A 24,577-nucleotide genomic window follows, 5' to 3' on the forward strand; every position below is an offset into this window, starting at 1 on the left:
ACGGTTCTCTCTTTACAGTTACTTCAAAGATCACAAGAAATGTCCAGTTGAACTACCTGGAAAACGGGTTTTTTTTGTTTTCCAGGGATTCTAAAATAACACGTTTTTTCCCAGGCTGACTGGGATTTCTTGCTGCAAATAAAGCTCAGTTTTAAAGACAAAAGTGAGATAATTAAACATACAATTATTCTTTTTCTAATTAATACATTAGTGGAGGAATAATATATCTTGGATGTACATAGATTCAAGAGTCATTTAGCAAAAAGCACATACTGGATGCAAAGGTGGAAATCAAATCTGAAAGACAAACAACACACAAAACTTGATGTTGATTAAATGATTAAATGATTGATTGTTGCAGTGTCTACGTGCAAATCCAGCTCTATAAAATAACACAATTTAACAAATGTTCACTGTGATGGATTAGAATCTAAAGTGTACTGAAATGAAGTGAAACCAGAGGCTGCCTGGAAGGAAGGAATATGTCTAAAACTGATGGCGCTCTTTGGAAAATGGTCAGCAGTCATTTTAAGTATATATAAAGTATATATTGTAGTTAATGAGTTACAACCTGCCAACCCCAAGTATGGTTCTTTAAATACACAAGCAGTGTGGGCACTCGTGTCCTCTGAGCAACAGTTATGGCGTCAATGCAGCAACATTTAAATGGAGGCCAGAGAGCAGGCGAACCAGAGTTCAGTGTGTTATGTTAACAGAGTCCAGCTGAAGAGAGGAAAACATTTTGGGTAGCTGTTTGATTCACACAGCCCTTGTTAACTGAAGTAGTATGGCTACAAAGCATGTGTGCGTGTGTGTGTGTGTGTGTGTGTGTGTGTGTGTCAGTTCCGGCTGAGGCAGATGTTAGTTTCCTGTAAAAAGCTGGGAAATTATGAAACAGGAGGACGTTTACTTCATGCGTATGTGTGTGTTTTCATTCCTACAAAGTCCAGTCCTCATGTTTCCTGTGTTTGCTACTGAGCAGCAGCTACACACCAGGTCAGCTCCACACCCTCGTATTAAACATTTCCACTGACCAAAGACAAACTCTGGCCTAAAAATACAGCGGAGGAAGCTTTGGGGGGGGGGAAGACCAGAACGGAGAAAAAACGTGGATTCCACCTTCCACTCACAGGTAAATAACTCATATTTACCACTGAGAGAGAAAGAGAGAGATTGCTAAGTTATTACAGCTTGTTTTCAAAGTTAAAATCACATGCTGGAATAATATTTAAGCAAAGTATTTATAAAATGAAGGAAGAATGAGGGCTTGAGAAGGAAAGCATTAGTCAATTTCAGCACCCCAACCATGCTCTGATGACCTAGTCTGTGTGAGTTTGTGCGTGTGATCCACCTATAACGGGCTGTCGTTCAAGGAAAGTTCACGCCTCAGCCTCAGCCATACAGTAGCACAAGGCACGGAGGTAAAGCCTTTCAGCTTCACAGCATTCAGACAGAATCCAGACAGATGCTTGGCAGGATTCAACACACTCACATACAACTAAAAATGAAAAAGCAGCAGAATGCAAAGACTCCTACAGTGATGCTAAACCCACAGCATCCAAAGACACACACAAGCACCAGGATTTCACCTTCACTCACCAGGGCCTTTGGAGAAGAGAGGGGGAGAGTTAATACAAAACACATACAGAGGCCTCTCCACTCTGCCTGCTCACTGATTATGCTAATGCCGTTTCTGCTTTATTGGGAGGACGGCACCTGGCACAGAGTGACAAGAAAGATTAAATGCTGTAGTGTGTGGCGTTGGTTTATGCTACTTGTTTGTCCTTATACAAGCACTGAATGAAATAAGGGGGGGGGGGGGGGGGGGTAAGGAGTGAGGGTGTGAATCACATTAGTCATGTTTTGGCTGTGATGAGAGCTTGTTTTCTGTGGATAAAAAAAGTGTCAGAAGATACTTTATGCTGTATATTATATACTTTATTGATTGATAGGGACACTGAACACTTGATTAATGTTTATTTACAACTTTGTGTCAGAGCTAGAAACTGTCAGACTTCGTGGTCTTCAGCATGGAATATTCATGAAAGCCAGAAGATGATTCTTATTCTTAATGATTTTGGTGAAACCCTGACTTTGTCTAGTGACTCACATAAGTGAAAAAAACAGTATCCCTTCCTTAGTGTTCATAAGCTATATAAAGATGTAATAAACGATTTATGACATATAATGTAGTTGTAAGCAGTTATAAGTGTTTATTCATGTATTTGACAGCAACTATAAGTCCTCCTGTGGACATCCGTAAATGGAGGCTGGTTTACAAACTGATAATAAATGACAAGATAGTTATTAAACACAGTTATTAATATAAAATATGTAGGAAATATTATACTTGCTGAGAAATACTGTACATTAATAAACACTTAAAATGTCCTAATATCTGCTTACAACTACATTTTAGTTTGTAAGCCATTTGTTAAATGTTTATATACTGCTTATAAATGCTAAATAGGGTCAAAATGTTACCAAACAAGCAAACAAAAAAATTCTAATTTAGTTTTTTGCTTCTTTTACCTGATGGTGTGTATTCTTTTTGACCTGATGTTATTTGACCCTGTTCCACAAGTTGAGAACCACTACCCTAGACCCACAGAACGATATATCTGTACATCATCTGTTCTATTTTCAATTTTTCAATTCTGTCAATTGACAGAATGATGGTGCCAGTGTTTCTAAATGAGAAAAAAATGTGGCTACATCAGAAGACTGGTGGTACCAAACCAGAGCTAGTCCAAAAGTAGGCATGTGCAAAATACAAGTTAGCTATCTAAATGTTCTACTGTATGACTCAGGAGTCTTGCAAACACATTTGGAATCCACATTGTGCACATCACAGGATTTATATTTCAGCATGTCTAGAATCTGTCATTGTTTTCTTCATGCACCACAATTTATCATCTTTTTTATCAACAAAAACCTCATCATTTGTTCAAGCAAAAGCTTTTTTCATTAAATCTTATTAAATCTAGTCATTTCTGTTTAACTGTCTCAGAAGTTAACCAGTGACCTGAATGTGAGGAAAGGTCTCCTCACCATAAAACTTGATGTTGTTTTTGATGTGCCATTTTCATTAAGTCAAAACTACCACCTGTAGGGCCGTTACACTTCTGACATTAGATATTATACATCACACATTAAAACTGAGCATTTCCCGTAATAACGTGCTTCTACACAAATAAGGGTTTCTTAAATTAGAACTAGTGAGCATTTACAGTATTTTCTGTTTCACGAGAACTTGCAACACTGTAGAATGTTAACTTTCTTAGTACAGCATTTCAGCCCAGGTTGGCTCTTCATCAGGTACAGACGCATCTTCAGTATTTGACAGATACATAGAACTCTAAGTGTTTAGGTGTATGACAGGGGAAGTGTTTCTTGCTTTTGATGATGTTTGTAATTGATGATGATAAGAGCCAGGAAGACAGAGTGCCCTGTACTTAGAGTTCCCACATGCCCCTGGGCTGTCATTTAAAAGCTCCCTCTACCTCCAATTTCCTGCTTTGGTTTGTTTAAAGTGAGAATTCCTGCTTCATGATGAGTATGTGCATGTCAGTGTGTGTGTGTGTGTGAGTTTTTGTGCATGAATACATGTCTATGCATCTGTGTCTATAGGTGTGTGTGTGTGTGAGTGCGGCACCAGCCTCAGCCTGCTTCCTCTCCTCACACAACTGCAAATAAACGCATGCAACTTCCATTGGTCCATTCCACTATGTTTGTCTCTCTGTGTTTATTTTTCTCTTTCTCTCCCCCAACATGCACAACTCCCCCATCCTCTGCTCCCACAATCCATTGCTCCCTTTGCCTCCCTCTCTCGCGACACATATTATTTTATGTATGAACTATGTCATTATTTCAAATAATGGCAACACTTTTAGTCCCCACATTTAGCATTCATAAGCAGTATATAAAAATGTAATAAATGGTTTATAATACACTGTCATGTAGTTGTAAGCAGAAGTGTTTGTTCATGTATTTGTCAACAACTATAATTACTCCTGTGGGCACCCAGAGGTGGGCTGCTGTATAAATAGATAATGAATGACAATATTGGAAGACAGATAATAATAAAGTAATAATATAAAATATGTCTTTATAAAAGAGATTGATGATTTGATGATGAAAAATAATTAATCAAAATCAAAGGAAAACTCTTCTCCAGTTGACCTAAATGACACAAAAAGTTCCTTCATGTTGTTTTTCAAGCAAAAGTGACCAATATCCTTTGATTCTAGCTTCTCACATGTGAAGATTTGCTGCTTTTCTTTGTCATATATTACTGTAAACTGAATATATTCAGGTTCTGGACTGTTTACTGGATAAAACAAGGAATTTGAAGATGACACCTTGGATTCAGTGATACAATTTTCTGGTATTTTACAGACAAAACGTTTAATTGATTAATCGAGAAAAATATTTGCAGTCCTAAATTTATCCTATCACATTGAGCAGAGTTACCAGCTGCTACACTACCCACAAGTGCCTTGTAAGTGCCCTGCATGTTAGTGGACCATTGCCTCCTGTTAATTGTAATCCCTACCATTATATATAGCCTTCCAGGAGCTGCATGCGGGCCATTTTCATCTCTGCCAGCTCAGCCCATAAATCACACAGAGCCACATATCCTCAGGGCTGAGCAACCGCCTAATGATTTTTCAAACTGTCGAGAAAAACTTGAACAGGAGGGCATCTTAAAATGTAGCTTCATGTAGCTTTGTTTCGTAAAACAAAACTGACAATCAGAGACATTTTCTACAGTGTAAGAATTGTTTCCCAATTGTTTTCTGATCAAAATGGGTTATTTTTCTTGCCCAAAGTCCACTATTAAGAATTGCCTTGTCATCATGTTCTACTGTTCAGAGACTCCTGCGACCAAACATTCTCTTAGAGCGCCAGGCATGGCGTCCGAATGAGATGGTGTTTAAAATTCCCAACTTACTGCCAAGTCCAACTTTGCCAGGAATTTTAGCGTTGAGCTCAGAGAAGAATTTACAAGCGTATTGTTTTCACTCTGTTTTGGCGGGGGCTACATTGTCCAACAGGCACAATGAATAAATCAGACATAGAGACAGTCCCGGTCAACTTGGAGGCATCAATTTGACATCTGATACTACACTGCAACCCAATCAGTCGAGGCAAATGACCGCCCACCCAGAGCCTGGTTGTGCTCGAGGTTTCTGCCTGCCAAAAGGGAGTTTATCCTATACTGTCGCTAAGTGCTTGCTCATGGTGGGAACCAACAGTCTCTGTAAATAACATTATAAAGAGTACAGTCTAGACCTGCTCTATATGAAAAGTGGCCTGAGATAACCCCTGTAATGATTTGGCACTATATAAATAAAATTGAATTGAATTGTAATTAATCAACCTCTGCACTGCTGCTGCACATCACACACAACTGCAAAACAGTAACCAATTCGCAGCAACTGAAGTTTCATTAAGTGAGACATTGACTGTTTTTTATTAATACACCAACACTTAAATTACACTGGGGAACACAATTTTTGTTGAGTTAGGTCTGACAGCTGTTTTTGACTAATTTTTGGGTGCGGAATCCAAAACTGATCTCTGTTTTTCTCTATCACGTCAAGTTTTTGAACTATAGGATCCCCGTTTTCTTAAAAAATATGAAAAATACTGTACTTAACAGATATGTGTGTGATAGTACTGACCTATTGGGAGCTGCACACACCTCTCACCGCACTGTCTCAATTGTGACTGCACAAACAAGTTGCCACGTAGCTGTAGATGAGTCCAATCGTAATCAGCTGGCAAGTCTTACTATAGCTAATCAGTGGAATTTTGCTTATCTGGAGGGTAAGCTGTGGAGAAAAAAACTTGACGTGCTAGAAAAAACTGCAATTTTGGAATCAGCATGCCAATTTTAGTTTTAATCAGCATAAAAATCTAACTCAACAGAATTTTTTTTTCAAATTGTTCCCCAGTGTTATTGATGGCACGAACTCAGCACAAATTGTGATACTTTTGTATAGGGTAGCAGGTAACCCAAAACTTTCATAGACAACCAGATCCTCCATGTTAGAGATGCCCAAATTTCCCCAAAATGGAAATAAGCTTCTCCATTCTACATGCATGTCACCATTGGGCCTGTGAGCCATACCTGACTCATGTGGTCATAGTTCTCCCACATCATGACAGATCAAGAGCATTTGCTTGGAGAGCTGTTTCCCAACTCGAGGTTGGGAGCTTGCGGGCCAAAGTCTTCTCGCCTGGATGTGCTTCAGACAGAGCTGTGAAGCACAACAGAATGGAAATACACCATAATGGAACAAACAATTGTTGCTAGGCTTTATTATCCCCCAGGCGAGTGTCAGAGAGAAAGAAATGAGCCGCGAGCTGACACTTACCATATGCAAAGCAACAACCTAACACAAACTGTCTCTCTTTCTCACACGCACACACTGCCTCGCACATACACATACATACACAACTTGTGTGTGTAATAATTTGTAACTACTAGACTATAATTTGAGAGGCTGGTTGTAGCCCAGAACTCCTTACTGTTTCAGTTATGGTTACTATGGCACTTCAAGGTGAGATCAACAGTAGACATATCTATATTTCCTGCCAAACATCTTCAGCAGACTGGCTGTCACTTGACAGGATACACCATCATCACATGCAAGCCAATTAAAACCTATACTACCTATTGTATTTAGAGCTCCACAGGTTGTTGGATATGAATGTGATAAGGTCAACCCACAATGGGAAAAGATGTGGCGGCAAGTTTGACCTACTGGATAGGGCCAGCAATGTAAATTGATGTACTGTACACACAAACCTCGCTGTACACACTCTACTATACTATTGTACACACTCTCACATGAACTAAAGACGACCTCTGCCCTCTCTTAGCTGGTCAGTGACCACACTGCCACGTGTTTAACCAGCCCTCACAGGAATTTATTAACTATTTGCAGGAAAATAAATGGTTAAAAGTCCAAAATCTGTTGATGTACCAGGACAGCTTTTAATACATAACTAAGTAAAAGAACAAACAAAATTGTACCATGGACCAAATCAAAATGACTAGTTTTGACCCAAATCATCTAACCCAAAACTTGATGTCACATTATGGAGTGGTTTGTCAAACGTACAAATTCTTTGACAATGTGCTCACAATGTGAATATGTGAGATTCACCTAAATTGGATGATCAGTGGTCTCATTCATATATCGAAAAATCGATACTAAACATGTACGTACGAACGAAAGCCATAAATGGCGAGCATATGAAATTAAATTAAATGTGTACGATGCATCATTATACAATCTGGCTTCAATTCACCACCTCACCATCTGCGCACACATGCACACATTCTCTTCTTTTTATAGATCATAACTTTTGCGTGGGCATTGGCGTATGCCTTTTTCAGGCCCTGTTTTGTGTATTACGCAACGGTTATAAATGAGACCCCTGGACAGTGGTGGAAGTACTCAGATCCGTTACTTAAGTAATGTAAAAAAAAAAAAACTCCACTACAAGTACAAGTCCTGCCTTCAACATCCTACTGAAGTAAAAGTATTGTAAGCTCAATGTACTGAAAGCATCAAAAGTAAAAGTACTCATTCAGCAGAAAAATGCTATGACCAGTATATTATTTTGTACATGGTCTGGATGAATACTCGATTCTGATTGGCTGCAGGGTGTCCATTAATTTCTGACAATGGACATCTATTAAGTAGTTAAGTATAAGCAATCATCTCGCATCCCAGTCACAATTCAACACAGAAAATCTTGATATTGATTTGGCGACAATGTCAATAGTCCTGCTGTTAAACATACTGTCGCAATGTTATTGACTTTGAATCTTGCTAGGATAACATTAGCTTTCTGGCTCATAGCTGAGCCAAAAGGTTCTATGAGCTGAACGGACTAGAAATATTTCTCGTTGCCAAGTCCTGGCTAAGGTTTGTGTCAGAGCCCTCCTAATGTTGTGCTCATTCCCAGCTGATGAACTCACTCCAGCCATGCTAACCAGCGTGCAAACAATATTATTATTATTAGCCGTGAACTCCACGTCTGAGCACCACTGGTTGTTGATCATGAAGCAGACAGCTCCCCCCATTGCTCTCCCCCGATTCTATTGTCTCTGTGGAAACCATAAAATTACACTTCTTAGTGTCATGATGAACGGCCATCCTGCTCCTGAGTTTATCCACCTTATTATCCAGTGAGCGGACATTTGCTAGAAGAATACTAGGTAGAGGAGGCTGTTTTGCACATATTCCCTATTGTTCTTTGATCATGGTGAAAAAGTGCTGTCCACCAACGATCTAATGTGCAAAAGTTGCTCCCTATCATATTGTATGACAGGGTTTGTATTGGTGGCGTGCATATTGTGAACCAGACAAAATATAAATAACAAAATAAGACAAGAAAAAAGAAAAGTTGAGGAGGAGCTTGAGACATGGCAGCCGAAATAACTATTATTTAGTTATTTAAATGACACCAGGTGAAAGTTTAGAAGTGAAAGATCTCTTCGATGGAACTGCTGACAACTAATAGACAGCCCCAATTAGACACTGTTTTTGGTGGGTTTTGGTCACATTAAAAGTGACACTGAATCTCCAATCCACTTAAAAATGTTGTATGTTGTCAGATTAATCGGTGAAAGACGGGCCATAGTAGGGAAGATGAAAAAAACTGTGCAACAAGATTCCTGTGGGACACAGGGATGCTGATGCTATTCCTGTGCTGGAGAAGGAGAGGAGACAAGTGTCTGATTGAGAATCTCTGAACGGGGTGGAGGGCTGTGTGGTGGTGGTCAAAGGCTCAGAACAGCCTGCCAGAGCAGGGCAACGGGAATATACCACAAGCATCTTCACTGCTTGTTTACCATGAACATCCCTCTGACAGGAGCAGGAATTACACATTAACGTTAACACAGTAACTGCGTTGACCTAGGAAATATATGGAATGGTCATGGAGGAGAGGGTGGAAAGATATATAGGACCTAGAGAGCTTTACTAATGATTGTAAAGACATTTGCTATGTTATTGGATTTACACAAGTACATGGTTTAATAAAATACTTTTTTTAAAGAATAAGGAGTTTAAAAGAAAAATGTTTGGTTTAAAATGGGAAATTGGTCCATGAATTTGGTCCTTGAGACTTACCATTTACTTTTTTTTTACCATATATATCTCATTCGATGCTAAAACTTTGCAAGTCCACCATACAAAGTCAGAGGAACTCTCAAAGGCTGTTACCTGAAAATGTTTCCCCCCTTGTGAGCTATCCTGAAAATTTCAGAAATAGTTTTGAAGGAAGGAGAGGAGAGAGGGAGGAAAGGGAGATGCATTCACATGCTGGTTTATGGGGTTTCCAGTGAGCAAACACACTTCTATTTCTGCCTCTCTTTCACCTCTTTCTCTGAAAGTCTTCACAGAGAATCCTCTAACATACTGACACTGGCTCCTAACACGCCTTAAAGAGGGAGAGGATAAAGGAAAGGTCACTCTATTTGATCTCTCTCTCCTCCCCCTCAGTCTTCACCCCTCACTACATTCCTCCATTTTGTGCAGTTGCAAAGATGACAGATGACTGTCCTCTCATCTGTCTTTGAACTTGACTGCCACACTGTCCCCATTCACAGTAGCATGCATGTGAGTATTGTGCTTAGAGAATGTGTGCGTGAGTGTGGAGGGAAGGAGAAGGCAACCCCTCCTCACCTCTGGATCACAGCTCCATCAGCACCCCTCGCTGCAGAAGATTGAGCCCATAAATTAAATGTGACAGATGTAATGGGTCGGGGATGCTAGAGTAGTGGGGTCAAACGATTTTAAGAAATCAAACTGGTATGAAATAGATGCCAAACATACAAGTCATATCACACCCATTGTCTGTAACTGCCTCTGTGGGTGTGGAGGGCCACTGACCAAGACAGAGGCATGATGTCAGTGCCCTCAAAACCCACATCTCCTTGTGATCCAGAAAGTCTGTCACAGGGGGATTTTACTTTTTTACTTTTTAGGAGGTACTGCATCACCCAAGCAGGGATCTAAATAAGGGGAGATTGTTACAAAATTAAACTAAAGAATGTTCAAAAAGGTCAAGCTTCCTAGCTTTGCTTACATGAGCTTAATTGCCCTGCAAGTGAAACTGCAACATGTACGTGATCAAACCATTGTACAGCCTCCTGGATAGTAGGGAATTAGTAGGGGATATTAGTTTTTTTAGATATTAGTTTTTACCTGATAATGATGCTACATATGCAGTCAGGGGATCACCAAAGTTATTACGATTCATGACAACCCGTGTAATAATTGTTGACATTTCAATCAAAACCACAAATGTAAATTTCATGGTGGTGTTAGAGGAAAAGTCAGGTCAGTCAGTCATTCTTCCATGGATGTCTGTATCTTACATTATGGCAATGTATGCAATAATTGTTGCGATATTTCAGTTAGGACCAAAGTGGTGGACCTGCAGATCAGCAGATATTGTTGTGTCCAATTAAATGTTTTGATTGGCCATATTATGCAAGAAATTTCTCATTCAACACAGTAGCATACCCAACAACATGCCTGGGACTGTAAATTTATTCTCTTTGACTACTATTTTTTTCCTCAGATGTTTATCATAATCAGAAAAACTACTACTAAACTAAATACGTTACCCAAAAATAAATCAAAAAGAACCTCTGTTTGCACTCAAAGACACCAGTAGTTATCTGGAATACAAGAAAGAACCTCTGTACCCCTTTAAGGTTCCAATAGGCATGGATGGATTACTGAATGGGCCTAGCGGGCACAGGCCCATAGGCCCAAGGGATCATGGAGCCAGAGTTTGCAGTGACTGTGGTCTCCAATAAGAAATGCAAAACAACCACGAAGAGACACAAAATGACTACAAATGATGCAGCTTCTGCACATCTTTCAGTCTGGGTGTCTTGCTAATATGTAGGGGGGGTGGGGGGGCTTTTACATGTCTGTGCCCAGGAGCCCATAGATTCATAATCCGTCCGTCTATCGGATCATATTTACAAAAATAACACGTTCAACAAACAAGCCTTTCGATACAATACGACTAAACCTCTGCATTGAACTGTTGTTGACACATCCAGCCAAAGACAGTGGGACACCTCTTCCTTTTTGGCACCAACTGGAGCAAAGTAGCACCCATCTGTCAATTTCTTTCCAATGACTTTGCATGAATTCACAACACCTATAATAAATAAGTGCAAATCCTCAGGCCATTCTATCAAACTCATCCATTTACCCCAAAACCCAAAACATTTTAGACAATGTAATCCCTGCGTTTTGTTAAATATTAACCAATAAGCATCAAGTAGCTTTATATAACCCTGGAATAAAGCTCTACATGTCCTCTTTCCTCTCAAGTGATGAATTTCCAGAGAGGGGAAGAAAATAGCTCACGCTCTCTCACAGTATGCTCTTTCTCTGTTCTGTCTTACCATCAGAGCGGTGGATGCAGGTATGCTGGTTGTCACTGAGGAAGAAGCCCTCTGTGCACTGACACTCGTAGCTCCCCATGGTGTTGACACACACTTGCTGGCATCCACCGTTGTTGTCCAGACACTCGTCCACATCTGTTACAATGGAGAAATACAGACAGAGAAATAAAGGAGAGTGTGAGAGATAAAGTCAGCCATGGCAGCATGGTGGAATAGCGGCCAATTAGGCTTCATGGACAAACATGTGTCAGTGAAAGTTTATGTGCCGGGAAATGTCTGATGAGGGGGATGACACCAGAGTCAGGAATGTGGACGCCATGCACTCATACACACACACACAGAGGGCAGACTGTGTCCCAACAGGCGTCTGATCCTGTAACACACACTGTAGGTGGCTGGATGAAACTCCTGGCACTAGGTGGTAACAGGGGTCTGACAACGTTAGCATCTACAGTGTGTGTGTGTGAGTGTGAGTGTGTTATGTGCACATACCAGTACACAAGCATGTTTATAGGACCCCAATGTGCCGCTGAAAGGCCAGTAAATTTCCAATGGGGCATTTTGATGGGGCTGAAGTGAACTGCAAATATGGAACACCCTCGACTGACTTTAACAGGGATCAAACAGGGCTGCCCGTGTGTGTGTACCCCGTAACTGACCAGGATAACTTTGCATTGTGCATTGAGGTTCTGAGGTCAACCTAGCAGATGGTGCAGACAAGTTACACAATCATCAACATACTGTGGAGAACAATAAGGAAGAAAAGACAGACACAAAGACAAAAACACACAAACTGCATAAAATATATACAACTTTTACATGGTGTCCATCTTTGTTCTACCTGAGTCTATATGTGCTTTAATCTAATGGTTGCACATCAAGCAGGACATAAGCAGTAAAATTAAGAGACTAAAGTACAGAGTTTCACTTCAAAGCTAAGCTTGAAAGAGACTGCTTTATTTTACATGTCATCAGACCACCTCTGAAGGCAAAAGTGTTTACACCTGCTCTGAATGGCCATACATTGCAAAGCGTGCTATACTATCGCTAGGTGGGGTAGTCGAAAGGTATCATTCGCAATGGTTCATGGGACGAGTAGTTCCTTAACTCTTAAAATAATTATGTACACAGTCATGTACCCTTTTTTTTTGTTTTCCAATTTGTTTTTGCTCTGAATCAAATGTTTATGGTCCCAGTTCATTTCATAGTTGGTTGGCTTAGCTCCAGGCTTAAAATTCTTTATACAAGGATTTTGTGAAAAGTCAATGGAGTGAATGAATCTGTTAAAAAAGAGAGGCCATTAAAAAAGTGGGTGGTCACTGTTCAGCTCTATTAGAGTAAATATTACTCCACTCAATTCATAGCTACTTCAGAGTGAAGGAACAGAGAAGCTATTTCCTTCAGTAGGAATAGGATAGGATAACAGGAGCTTACCAGGTGGCCACAAACAAGCCTGGATTTTCAAAATAAGTAATTCATTTCAGATTCTTGTATTTTCAGCAGTGCTTTGTAATTTATTCTTCTTCCGTATGTTTTTCGGTGGACTACTACTTCTGCATATGTTAAGCTAGAGAAACGATTCAAATGTTAAAACTTGCTCTTTAAGGACATTTATGCTTCTATTCAACTTTTTTCTACCAATCACACTTCAAATAAAATATTGTGCTTTTTTTTTTTACAATTTGTTACAGTAGGAGGGAAAACCACTGTATTATTACAGTTGTATTTCAGCTTTCAGCTTCTTTAGGTAACACAGTTCAGCCTCCAATTCTGCCAGTTTTACATTTCAGCTTCCATGTTTTTCAGCAGTGCAGTCAATGCATTTGAGCTTTCAAATTTCATTTCACATTTCTGCATTTATAGAAATGCTTTCAAAATAATTTCAGCTGTCAGCATTCACATGCATTTTCTGCAGGAAATGCAATTTATAACTATTCTAATTATCTATTTACTCCCCCTGCTCTTTCATTCGTTTCTTCAGGATGTCTCTGGTTTTTGTATGACTCACTCTGCTCTGAGTTATTTTTATTTGGGGTGTTTTAACTTTGCGCTCTATGCCTTTCGGTTCCCTTCCCTTGTGGTGAATATCAGGTATTGTACTGTCTCTGTGCCATCTATGGCGTCTATTATGGCCAACAGAATGGTGCAATGGTTAGCACTGTTGCACAGGAGGAAGAGCAGGTAGAGCAGGGTAGAGCAGTTCGGCAGTTTGTCCCCCCCCCCCATGTCGAAGTGTCCTTGGGCAAGACACTCCCGATGGAAGCCAGCACCTTGCAGGGTAGCTCGGACGCCATCGCCGTTTGATTAGGTTTAGACACAAAAATGACTTTGTTAGATTTAGGGAAAGTTTTGTTCCATGTTTTGGATTTCAATAAGTACTTAGCTAAGGTTAGGGAAACAGTGTGGTTCAAGTTCAAATCATGGGGAAAATAAAAACGCTGATTGACGGCTGGAATCAGGAAACAAACAGTGGTCTCCCGTGTTAAAGTTGCATGTGTGCAGATACATTTGGTCCATTATGGGCTACACAAATAAACACTCTCTTACCCTGTCTGTCTTTACCTGTCTACACCATGGGGTTTTCATTTGTGGCTTTACCTGGAAACAAATTTCTGTACTTTAAGAAGGTGGAGGTGGGCTTGTTAAATGCCTGTGGAGTGGATGGAGCCTTTAAGAGCCTTGTTTACAGTGTGTGGAGAGAGAGGGAATACTTTACAATCATGTTAACCCTGACGGGAGAGAAGAGGAGGAGGAGGGCAGGATGCAAGGAAAAGACCAGTCTTTTGCTCTTAATCCACACTCTTTCCAGTGTTAAACACGGAGCCTCTACTACGTCATCTGCTCCAACTTCCCCTGCTTGGAGAGCCAGTAAATCAGACATACCGTCCACAAGACTATAATTCAATACGCAACTTTGCAGACATGTTTGTGTTCAAACCCTGGTATCTGCAGAGCTGCCCAAAAATTACATTCATAGTGGTGGATCACCTCAGCTGTATGGCCATCATTTTAATTGAATGTGCCCAGGATGGTGCATGAATGAGAGTGCAATTAAACGTAATGATGACTTATAATTCTGTGACAGTGTGAGCCTGGAAGGAAGACAGAGCAAGAGAGATGAAGAAAGGAAGGGAAGGGAGAGAGATGAGGGTGAAGGGTGATGTGAGGGGGCTTGAATTGGAAACAAAAGACTTGTAAGTTTAAAGTCAAGATGTTTGAATCCTTTAACCTCAGCTTTGATGGGGGACAAAATCACAGTCCACAGTCCTCCTTAAGCCCAGCTAATATGAGGCTTCAGCAGTCAGAGAAGTGGTTTTAATCCTCTTTGTGTTTCCCTGTTGCACTGCAGTGTAAGAATAGTTACAGAAAGACTGAATTTTGTAGATGGCCACCTCAATTGTCTAACTCTGATGGCTGAAGCCTCTGTAGATAATCATTTTAACACGTTTTTGCACAGAAGGAGAACTGTGGATTTTGCTCCCTATCACATCAGGAAGGTCAATAGTTACTGGTCAGTATTGATAACAGCAAGCAAAATTTGTTTCAGTGTTCATATGGGCACCTGACAATCGATTTTAGACAGACCTGAGAAACTATCTATTAATTTGTCAGATTGAGACTGCTGAAGTCTCCTCTTAGCTTCAGTTTAAAGAGTTGTTCCCAGTTCTCTTATATTATCACATAAGGAAGGGATCATTTGATAACAACAACAACGACAACCAAAAACGATGTACATCTTTTGGTATTGTGTGAACCTATCCTTTAATGTTACTGTGTAATTTTTCACAAGTTGTGGTGACTTATAATGATGTGGCTTACCTTCATATTGTTGGTGGAGGTATGCGCCTCTTTGTTTGTCTTTTTTTGTAATCAAGCACATTTTTGGTCCTTTATTTTAAAACAAATCAAGTGGCTTTCATTAATGTGGACTTGATACCTCTATGGGAACTTGTCAAACTTCGGCTCAGCTTATCTGCCCCTTTCCTCCCCGTCTGTCTTGTCTCCCACCTCCTGTCTGTTACATGTTGGACCTCTCTGTGACAACCTCTTAGATCTCACAGTGGAATGAAAAGGACGCGTCGGAAGGAAAATAAACTCACGCGAGCGCACCAGACATTCACAGAGGGCACCGAACGACCAACACATTGAGCCCAGCTGTGTCCACGCCAAAACCAAATAAATAAAGTCAAAATCAAAAGGAAGAAAGGAACCGAACAGGACCGCTCTTCAATCAGAGTACAATTTGGCAATCTTAAATCAATTAGTGCCCTAACTTGTTGACACAGTGCATCTGGGAGATGATGGAGCAACTTCCTGCACGCAACCTGATTTCTTTTTTTTTTTCAACACTCTGCAATCTTCCAAAGTGTAGTTTGTCATCCAAGGCTCATTCAGAACATCACACAGTTCTGAGGTTTCTGAATAGCATGCTTTGGGTCTATTAAAAGCCACAAAGTCTTTATTGTTTTTCACAGGCAGGCCCAGAGCGTGCGAGAAAATAAGAAATAAATTGAGTGTGAACTTTGACGGAGAAACAAACAAGTTGGACAAAAATGTTGTTTTTAAATGGAGCTGTTACACTTTGACATTGACTTTAAGCTGCAGTTTACTCTGAGGGGTTATTCCAAAGCCAATTTCCTCTCCAACTGCACTGAGCTTCAATGTTTAGATGTTTAGTATTTGAGGGCTCTGCTGCTGTCAAACTTAGGGACCTGAACTCAAAACCTCACTGCAACAAGTATCTTCTGAGGATAGGGAGCTATGATTAATGAGTCAAGGGTTACAGTTAGCAGGTCCTACCATTTCTACCAGTCATGGAAGACATGTGATTTTAATTTAAAGCATCTTTGAACTCATCGCAGCTGATTGAAGCCACAGCGCTGACGTGCAATGTTATGACAGCTCATCATACGTGAGGCGAGACACTTTCTGTCTCTGGGTGTACACAGACTGCCAGTATTAATTGTGTGTATGCATGTATAAATGGGGTGAGAGGGAGTGTGTGTGATCGTGCGGCGCAGAGTGTGCCCTCATTCATACAGTAAATCTCCTGCTGAATGAGACACTTGAGAGTGAGACATTATATCAAACACTGAGGTCTTTGTTGACGGGCAACGTGAGTCGAAGGTTGGAACAGGGCTTAAACTGTGGTTTGACAATAGGCCGATATGTCAGTCTCTCAAAGTTCTGTTTACATGGTTACCATGCATCACAGGGCCCTACTTACCTCTTCATTTAGTGATGACAGTAAACATAAAGCATCAGGCTGGTGACGATATGGTATCCATGAGTCAATACACAGGAACGCATTACCCAATCTGCAGTGTCATATACACTGCCCGTCGCACACTCTAATATTTCGTTGGACCGCCTTTAGCTTTGAGTACAGCATGCATTCGCCGTGGCATCGTTTCAATAAGCTTCTGCAATATCACAACAGTCATTTCCGTCCAGAGTTGCATTAATTTTCCGCCAAGATCTTGTATTGATGATGGGAGAGTCGGACTGCTGCACAAAGTCTTCTCCAGCACATCCCAAAGATTCTCAATGGGGCTGAGGTCTGGACTCTGTGGTGGCCAATCCATGTGTGAAAATTATGTCTCATGCTCCCTGAACCACTCATTCACAATGTGAGCCCGATGAATCCTGGCATTGTCATCTTGGAATATGCCCATGCCATCAGGGAAGAAAAACTCCATTGATGGAAAGACCTGGTCATTCAGTATATTCAGGTAGTCAGCTGACCTCATTCTTTGGGCACATAACGTTGCTGAACCTAGACCTGACCAACTGCAGCAACCCCAGATCATAACACTGCCCCCACAGGCTTGTACGGTAGGCACTAGGCATGATGGGTGCATCACTTCATCCGCCTCTCTTCTTACCCTGATGCGCCCATCACTCTGGAACAGGGTAAATCTGGACTCATCAGACCACATGACCTTCTTTCATTGCTCCAGAGTCCAATCTCTATGCTCCCTAGCAAACTGAAGCCTTTTTTTCCAATTAGCCTCACTGATCAGTGGTTTTCTTAGGACTACACAGCTGTTTAGTCCCAATCCCTTGAGTTCCCTTCGCATTGTGCGTGTGGAAATGCTCTTACTTTCACTATTAAACATAGCCGTGAGTTCTACTGTTGATTTCTTACAATATGATTTCACCAAACGTTTAAGTGATCTCCGATCACGATCATCCAAGAGTTTGCTCCGACCACATTTCTTCCTCGAAGATGATGGTTCACCACTATCCTTCCAGGTTTTAATAATGCGTTGGATGGTTCTTAACCCAATTTTAGTAGTTTCAGCAATCTCCTTAGTTATTTTCTTTGCTTGATGCAGGCCAATAATTTGACCCTTCTGAAACAGATTAACATCCTTTCCACGACCACAGGATATGTCTTCCGACATGGTTGTTTAAGAAATGAGAAGCTACTCACCGCATCACCTAGGGTTAAATAAGTTGCTGCCAGCTGAAACATATTCATCACTGCAGTAATTATCCAATGGAAGGCTCTTACCTATTTGCTTAGTTAAATCCAGGTGGTGACTTTTTTTTTGGACGGGCAGTGTATGTTCTCAAAGTGGGCTAAATATAGACTGATCCTACGTAACATGCATCATACCTGAAATACAACCTAATTCTCTGCCAGCAATCTTTTTTTTTCTTTTTGTACTTGCTTTGGTTTGAAATGTGAAATTCAAGTATTTTGTTCCCAAGTTGATATCCCACATTTGGAACAGATGTACTGCTGGCATCAGAGCAGGCCACATAATACAAACTCCTATTCATTTCAATGCCTTTGCTTACAAATGAGCCAGTTTAGTCAGTTTTTGAATTATGGCAAAATCAATTGATTTGCTAGACTAGACTATGGACTAGAAAAATGAGTATGATTAAAGTATTTCAAACTCACTATGAACAGTGATATATGAACATTTGTTTCAAATGAATCCTGATCTCCTGTAAGATCAAAGTAGTATTTAATATCTAGAAGAAAGGCTGAGGGTGCTCTCAGTTTGTCTGACCATGACATAGTGCATCGCTTTCGGAAGCGTGGGCAAGGGTTAGGGTTAGTTGTGTGTGCGTGTGTGTACGGGGGATGAAAAGAGGACGAGACGCACATACATACGTTCGTGTGATTATTTACTAAAAGTCCCACATGTGTGTATGTGCGTGCGTGTTTGTGTGATTAGTAAAACTCAGCCATGCACACGCAATTTTAGCCAGAACACTGCTTTCACCTGCAGGGCTTTGAAGTGAAATTATATGTGTAGCCTTTCCTTTTGAGGGATAGCATTAGTATTTTCTTTTTAAAACGAACATTTTATTTATTATATATGGGCAAGATCTGGGACTTCCTCAGATTGGGACCAACACAAGGGCCAGTGCTAAATGTGTAAATCAGGAGTCCAGGATCACAGAGAGGGTGCTGGTCTGGAGGGTTACGGAGTGCATCAAAGATCCACAGAGCCTGGAGCACATTTGGCAACGCCTCGGTGCTAGCTGTTAAAACTAAACTGTCATCACAAACAAACTTTGTTTATTACATTTATTAATCGAAGGATTCACAATAATCACTGAAGATCAGAGGAGGAGGAGGAGGAGAAACAGCTGTTTACAGTCTGCAGCACGCTGCCTCTCTGTCTGTCTCTCTCTCTCTCTCTCTCTCTCTCTCTCTCTCTCTCTCAGAGCCAAAAGTTGCATTAACAACCATGAAAAGCAGCAGGCTGAACTACATGACGTGTTCTCTCTGTCTGCCTGTGTGTATGCCTGTGTGTCTGTCTGTCTGACATTAAATATTACACAAAATGTATTTACAATCTGGGGAGGTCCGGAATCCTGTTGCAACAGGATGCTGCACAAATGAAGCCCTGGGTCAGGCTGATTAGCAGCACCTGTACTTCATGCAGGCAAGAGCTTCCGGCAGGATTTTGAGGTATCTCATTATTAAAAATGTTTTTGTTTTTTTTTAAAAACAGAACAGAAAATGCATTAGGTTTCCTTAGAGGAGCCTTAATGGATAAAAAAAATTAAAAATAAAAAAATAAAGTAACATGAATGACAATACAGCTAAAACAAAAAAGATTAATAATAGACTAATATTATTAGCCTATAGTAATCAATAGGCCTACTATTATCCTAGTTTCAAAAAAAGAAATCGACATGACTAAAATATTTATATTTATTTTATATTCTGTTGTTTTAGTTCATAATGTTATAGAAACATTTAATGGACAGATCAAACAGCTGCATTATGATTTATAGTTAGTTAATAGAACAATTAGGCATATTGTTGGCATACTGTAAGTCAGTAACACACAGTGGCAGTATTGGTCAAATCTGGTGTTAAAAGACTAAATAGCTATCCATACTACCAGTGATGGAAAGCTACTAAATAGTTTCAGTACTGTTTTCTTACTTTACCTGAGTGTTTCCAGATTCTGATACGTCATACTTCATTCACTGTACTCAAAATGAATGGCATGTGGTCCATTGAGGGCCTTGGGGCGCCGCCCCTCCTGCAATTCCAACTGTGAAATACATATTTTAATGCCAAATAGTTTTTGTTATTGTTGTGTTGTGTGTGTGTGTGTGTGTGTGTGTGTAAATTTAAGTTGTTACCCTCACATAAACCATACATTATAACAGAAATGTGCAACGACTAATAAAAAGCACTGCCTACGTTTATTTAAATTTAATTATGATTACAGGCAACTTAACTTAACAAGCAACAACATTCAATGCTAAGTCAATGTTAATGCATGCGTAATAATAACCCTGTTGCTGATAACACTAGCTTTAAATAAACCTTTGAATGTGGGGCTATTTTGTATTTGTGCATTGCAGTATTGGCCCATTTACTTAAGTAACAGATGTGAATACTCTTTCCACCACTGCTACTGACTATAGTATGCTGCTTGCTATTAAAATTTTCTCAAAGACAGCCAGAGGTTCTCAAATAAACACAGAAAGACTTGCCTTGTGTTTGGCTGTTACAGGTGGTAATGCATTAGTGAAACTTGAGCAGTGTCAGCTTAATATTCATGACACATCCACAAAAAGAACGCTACACTGATTGCAAAAGATAATGTGGCATTAATGGTACATTTTATTACTGCCTATTGATCTTATGCATTTGTATCTTAACTTCTGGTTTCTATTGCTGGCTATATTAAATACGTAAAAGTAGTAAAAAAGTAAAAAGTCTGGGTCCTAATTGGTTCATACACGCCTGCTAAAAAGTTGTTCTCAAAGTTGGCACATATGATCTCACACCACCACAGATATCAGATTGAAAACACAATCTTTAGCGCAAAGTTAGATTCCGCATTAAGTAGCTTACAAACAACTAGCTCAACTAGCTTGCTGACCAGTCACCATGACTATTTTAACAGTAACATGACCAGCTGATCCCAGTGCTGTGCAAGAGAACTGATGTAATTTGTGCTGCTATGTAAATAGCAGTCTATGCTGCAGAAGAAAGTCTCTCATTTTCATCAAGCTCTGTCAGTCTGTCACACTGTACATTGCATTATATAACCGGCCAGATATTTGCTAAAATGTAGCGCAGGGTGATCACAAGCAGCACATGTCAACGTACACAACACAACACATCCCTACTTCTGGTGCAGACAGGAGGTTAAAAGTCAAAATAACAGAGTCAGAGCACTTCCTTCCTTGCTGCACATAAGGTCAATAGCACTGGGTCTTTATCAGCTAACTCTGCCAGCTAGAGGCCTAAGAGTCAGAAGCCCCATCAGCAATGAATAATAAACCAATAATTTATGGTAAAACATTAGATGGTAAAGAGAGAGATGGTAAAACATGAAGTCTAGAGAAAACATTCACTGATCCGTCTGACAAATAGATTTAAAATGTGATGGGACAGTAGGAAAGGACACCAGACAGCTATTAAGGTAATTAGATGAAAGTTAGTACAAGGTCAGCCGACAGCAAGAAGAGTATAACAGATCAGAAGAAGAAAAAGGGGATAAAGAAAGGACAAAAAACAAATACACAGAGTGAAGTAGATGGAGAAATAGGCGGAGCATAGCAGGCAGGGAAAGACAGTAAAAGGCAAAGACAAAGAAATAAAGAGAAATATGTAGACAGTGGAGACAATTGGAGAAAAACGAGAGAGAGAAGGAAAAAAATGGATACAGTAATAGAGAGAGAGACAGAGAGAAAGCAGTGTGGCTGTGAGTGGAGTCACTGCTCCTCCATCAGTCTGTTTTAGCCCAGATGTTCCAAAATGAAGACATCAAATAGACAAGAATTTCATCACCGCTGAGAGAAGAGCAGCAGGACGAGACAGGAGAGGAGTGTAAGGGTATTAAGCCTTAAAGGATAACAAAATGTGTGCTTTTATTTAACCAGGTTTGTCACAATGAGATCAAGGATCTCTTTTACGAGGGAGACCTGGCCAAAGAATAGCAGCAACACAGAGTTTAAACTGTAAATTAACAGGCAAGCACAACATTAAAATGATCAAATAAAACATTTGCCCACAGACCATCTGTAATCAATAGATTTCACAATAGCTTTAAAACTGTTCATGGTTTCTATGTTAAAGTTTAAGATCATTCTGCAGATTATTCCAAGCACACGTTGCAGAAAACCTAAAAGCTTTCTTTCCCAATTCAGTTTGGACTTTTTTGGACTTTGTGTGTGACGGCCACACAAATGAAGGGTTAACATCTCACTTGCCCCACATCATTACAACATGTTCAGTTGCAGTCACTTAAAATTACAGATAACAATCAATTTGTGTGGTTTATAATTTCTTTATTGGTACATTTAGTTTACATTGTCATATTGCTAGATGGTTTAAGTGATAGTAATTAATTTCTCTTTGCCTTTGAATTACCTGGCTGCTGAGTTTTCCTTCCTGGTCGAACAAAAGATGGGGCAGATGGTGGAGCCTCTGATTTTATGCAGAGGCCCAAGCCAAGGACCATACCAAGTGCTCTGACAGCATGGGGGGTATCAGGGCTTCTTGGTGTTTAAGTGTAGTTAGGTCTATGTCCTCCCCTGTATATGTTTATTGGTTTGATCCACCTGTATATGCTGTATGTTTCCATCAGAGGTCATTCGGGCAGGTCTGTTAGTTAACATCATTTGTTAGCCTTGTTTTTCAGTAGAGTTATGTTAGGAATAAATCGGTTAGCCCCCCCTTTTTATTAATATAATATGTTTTATTTACTTACTCTTATTTTTTTTCTGATGCCTTACATAACATGGATTTTTCTGAAACCACTGAAGCACGTGGTAATGAAAGAGTGGGTAGTCTTGGAGTGACTCTTGGGGTGAATCTAACAAAGGGAAATCCTTATAACCACTTACGCCCAGATATCTAGATGCTCTGGACACTCCTTTTTTATTCTGTCACTACCCTTGGTATCAGTACTTATGACTGTAAACCACACGCTGAAACATTAGGTGGATGGCAGAAAAGGCTCATTGTTACATGGGCCATTAAGTTGGAAGTTGATGTATTTTCTTTTACTGTTCTGTATATAGTTCTGTTTTTTCCCCTTTTACTATTGTTATATGTTCTATACAAACCATGGGATAAATTGTTTTGGAATAACAGCCGACAATAAGCTAAGTCTTTTGTCTTTTCCCAGACAACAAATCTTGATAAAATGGAAAGATTGTAATCCCCCTTCATTTGCACAATGGATTAGAGATACATTGTATTTTATTAAATTGGAGATTAGATATACTGTTAGGGGGTCAGCTGACAATTTTACGTTTATATGGAAACCTTTCCTTAGTTGTGTTGATGCTTTAGGTTCTGATAGCTTTATGGCTGAGTAAAGTCTATATATGGAGCATAACTACGAGCATTGGAAGTTAAAGACGGGGTATTATGCTAATGTCCAGCTCTATATCTTTATTCTGGGACACCACTAGGGTAGCTTTGTATGATTCACAGATCAAATAAGTCCTTATTCATCTTATTCTGGCCCTTCATGCAGCCCCTCAGTTCTGACACAAGCCAACATTGTAACATTATGTATGTGACAGAAAATAAGGAAAAGCATAAGAGGTCCTCTTTAAGCATTGAAAAGATCCTTTATGTCTTGGTGCCCACATTTTTCTGCTTCTCTCTTGTAATTGTGTCTATGCATATCAGTGACAAAGGTAATGGTGTGTATTGCTCTAGACCCCTAACAACTTATCACTTATATTTTATTTATGTTTTTCTTAACTATGCTTCATTTGCATTATTTGTATATTTATGTCTATTTATTTCTTATTTACTTATTTTCCTTGCACAGATTAAGCTGTATGCCCTCTGAATCTTTCATGGGTGGGGGGAGGGGGTATATCTATCAGTCCAAACATGTTTATACAGTGAATTGTCAAAGTTGTATTAACAAAATTCAAAATAAACTTTGTTCAAAGGAATAACAGCCGCACCCCTCTCCGTCACTATAGTCAACCTGAAATGCACCAAAAAAGCTTTGACTAATTCTGGCCTATAGATGGAAGTAAAGCCCTTTCAATAGGCATTAAACCCAACAGTTCACTGTGTCAGGTTATAAAATAGTTACATATAACGTTAAGGGTTTGCACAGCCCCCTAAAAAGAAGGAAAATATTGGACCAGCTCAAACAGATGAATTGGAATATTGCTTTCCTCCAACAAACACATTTATCTGATGCTGAATATAACAAACTGACTAGACAATTGCTCACTTCTATTGTAGCTAAACGAGTGGATTCGGTTAATACTACTTTCATACGTCCAGACCAGACAGGCTTTATAGTCCGCCACCATCTGCCAGATAACCCGTACAACAGCTGAATGTTATGGAGTATAGTAGCAGTTACACAGATCCCTGCATGGCATTGGCGGTTGATGTTGAAAAGGCTTTTGACTGCGTATCCTGGCCTTTTCTATTTAACACCTTAGATAAATTTGGATTTGGCCCAAACTTCATCAGATGGATACAGCTACTGTACACTGCACCTGAGTACAGTAGTAACAGAGTTAATGCACATATGCCTCAATCTTTTGGTCTACGTAAAGGAACACACCAGGTGTGCCCCTCTATCACCACTCCTTTTTACGTTATCATTGCACCATTGGCACAGGTGATACGAGATGACACAC

At 39.9% G+C, this 24,577-nt stretch overlaps 1 protein-coding gene across 3 annotated transcripts in view; it reads right to left on the reverse strand.

Moving 5' to 3' along the window:
* The window catches only part of scube1 (signal peptide, CUB domain, EGF-like 1), a 107,671-nt gene that overhangs the window by 55,336 nt on the left and 27,758 nt on the right, over positions 1–24,577 (reverse strand). For all 3 annotated transcript variants that reach the window (XM_070929224.1, XM_070929223.1, XM_070929225.1), the window contains exon 4: positions 11,456–11,590. In XM_070929224.1, coding sequence (XP_070785325.1) covers positions 11,456–11,590 — 135 coding nt within the window. The remainder of the gene's footprint in view (positions 1–11,455; positions 11,591–24,577) is intronic.

This window comes from Enoplosus armatus, chromosome 22, assembly GCF_043641665.1.
Source record: "Enoplosus armatus isolate fEnoArm2 chromosome 22, fEnoArm2.hap1, whole genome shotgun sequence".
Taxonomy (NCBI): domain Eukaryota; kingdom Metazoa; phylum Chordata; class Actinopteri; order Centrarchiformes; family Enoplosidae; genus Enoplosus; species Enoplosus armatus.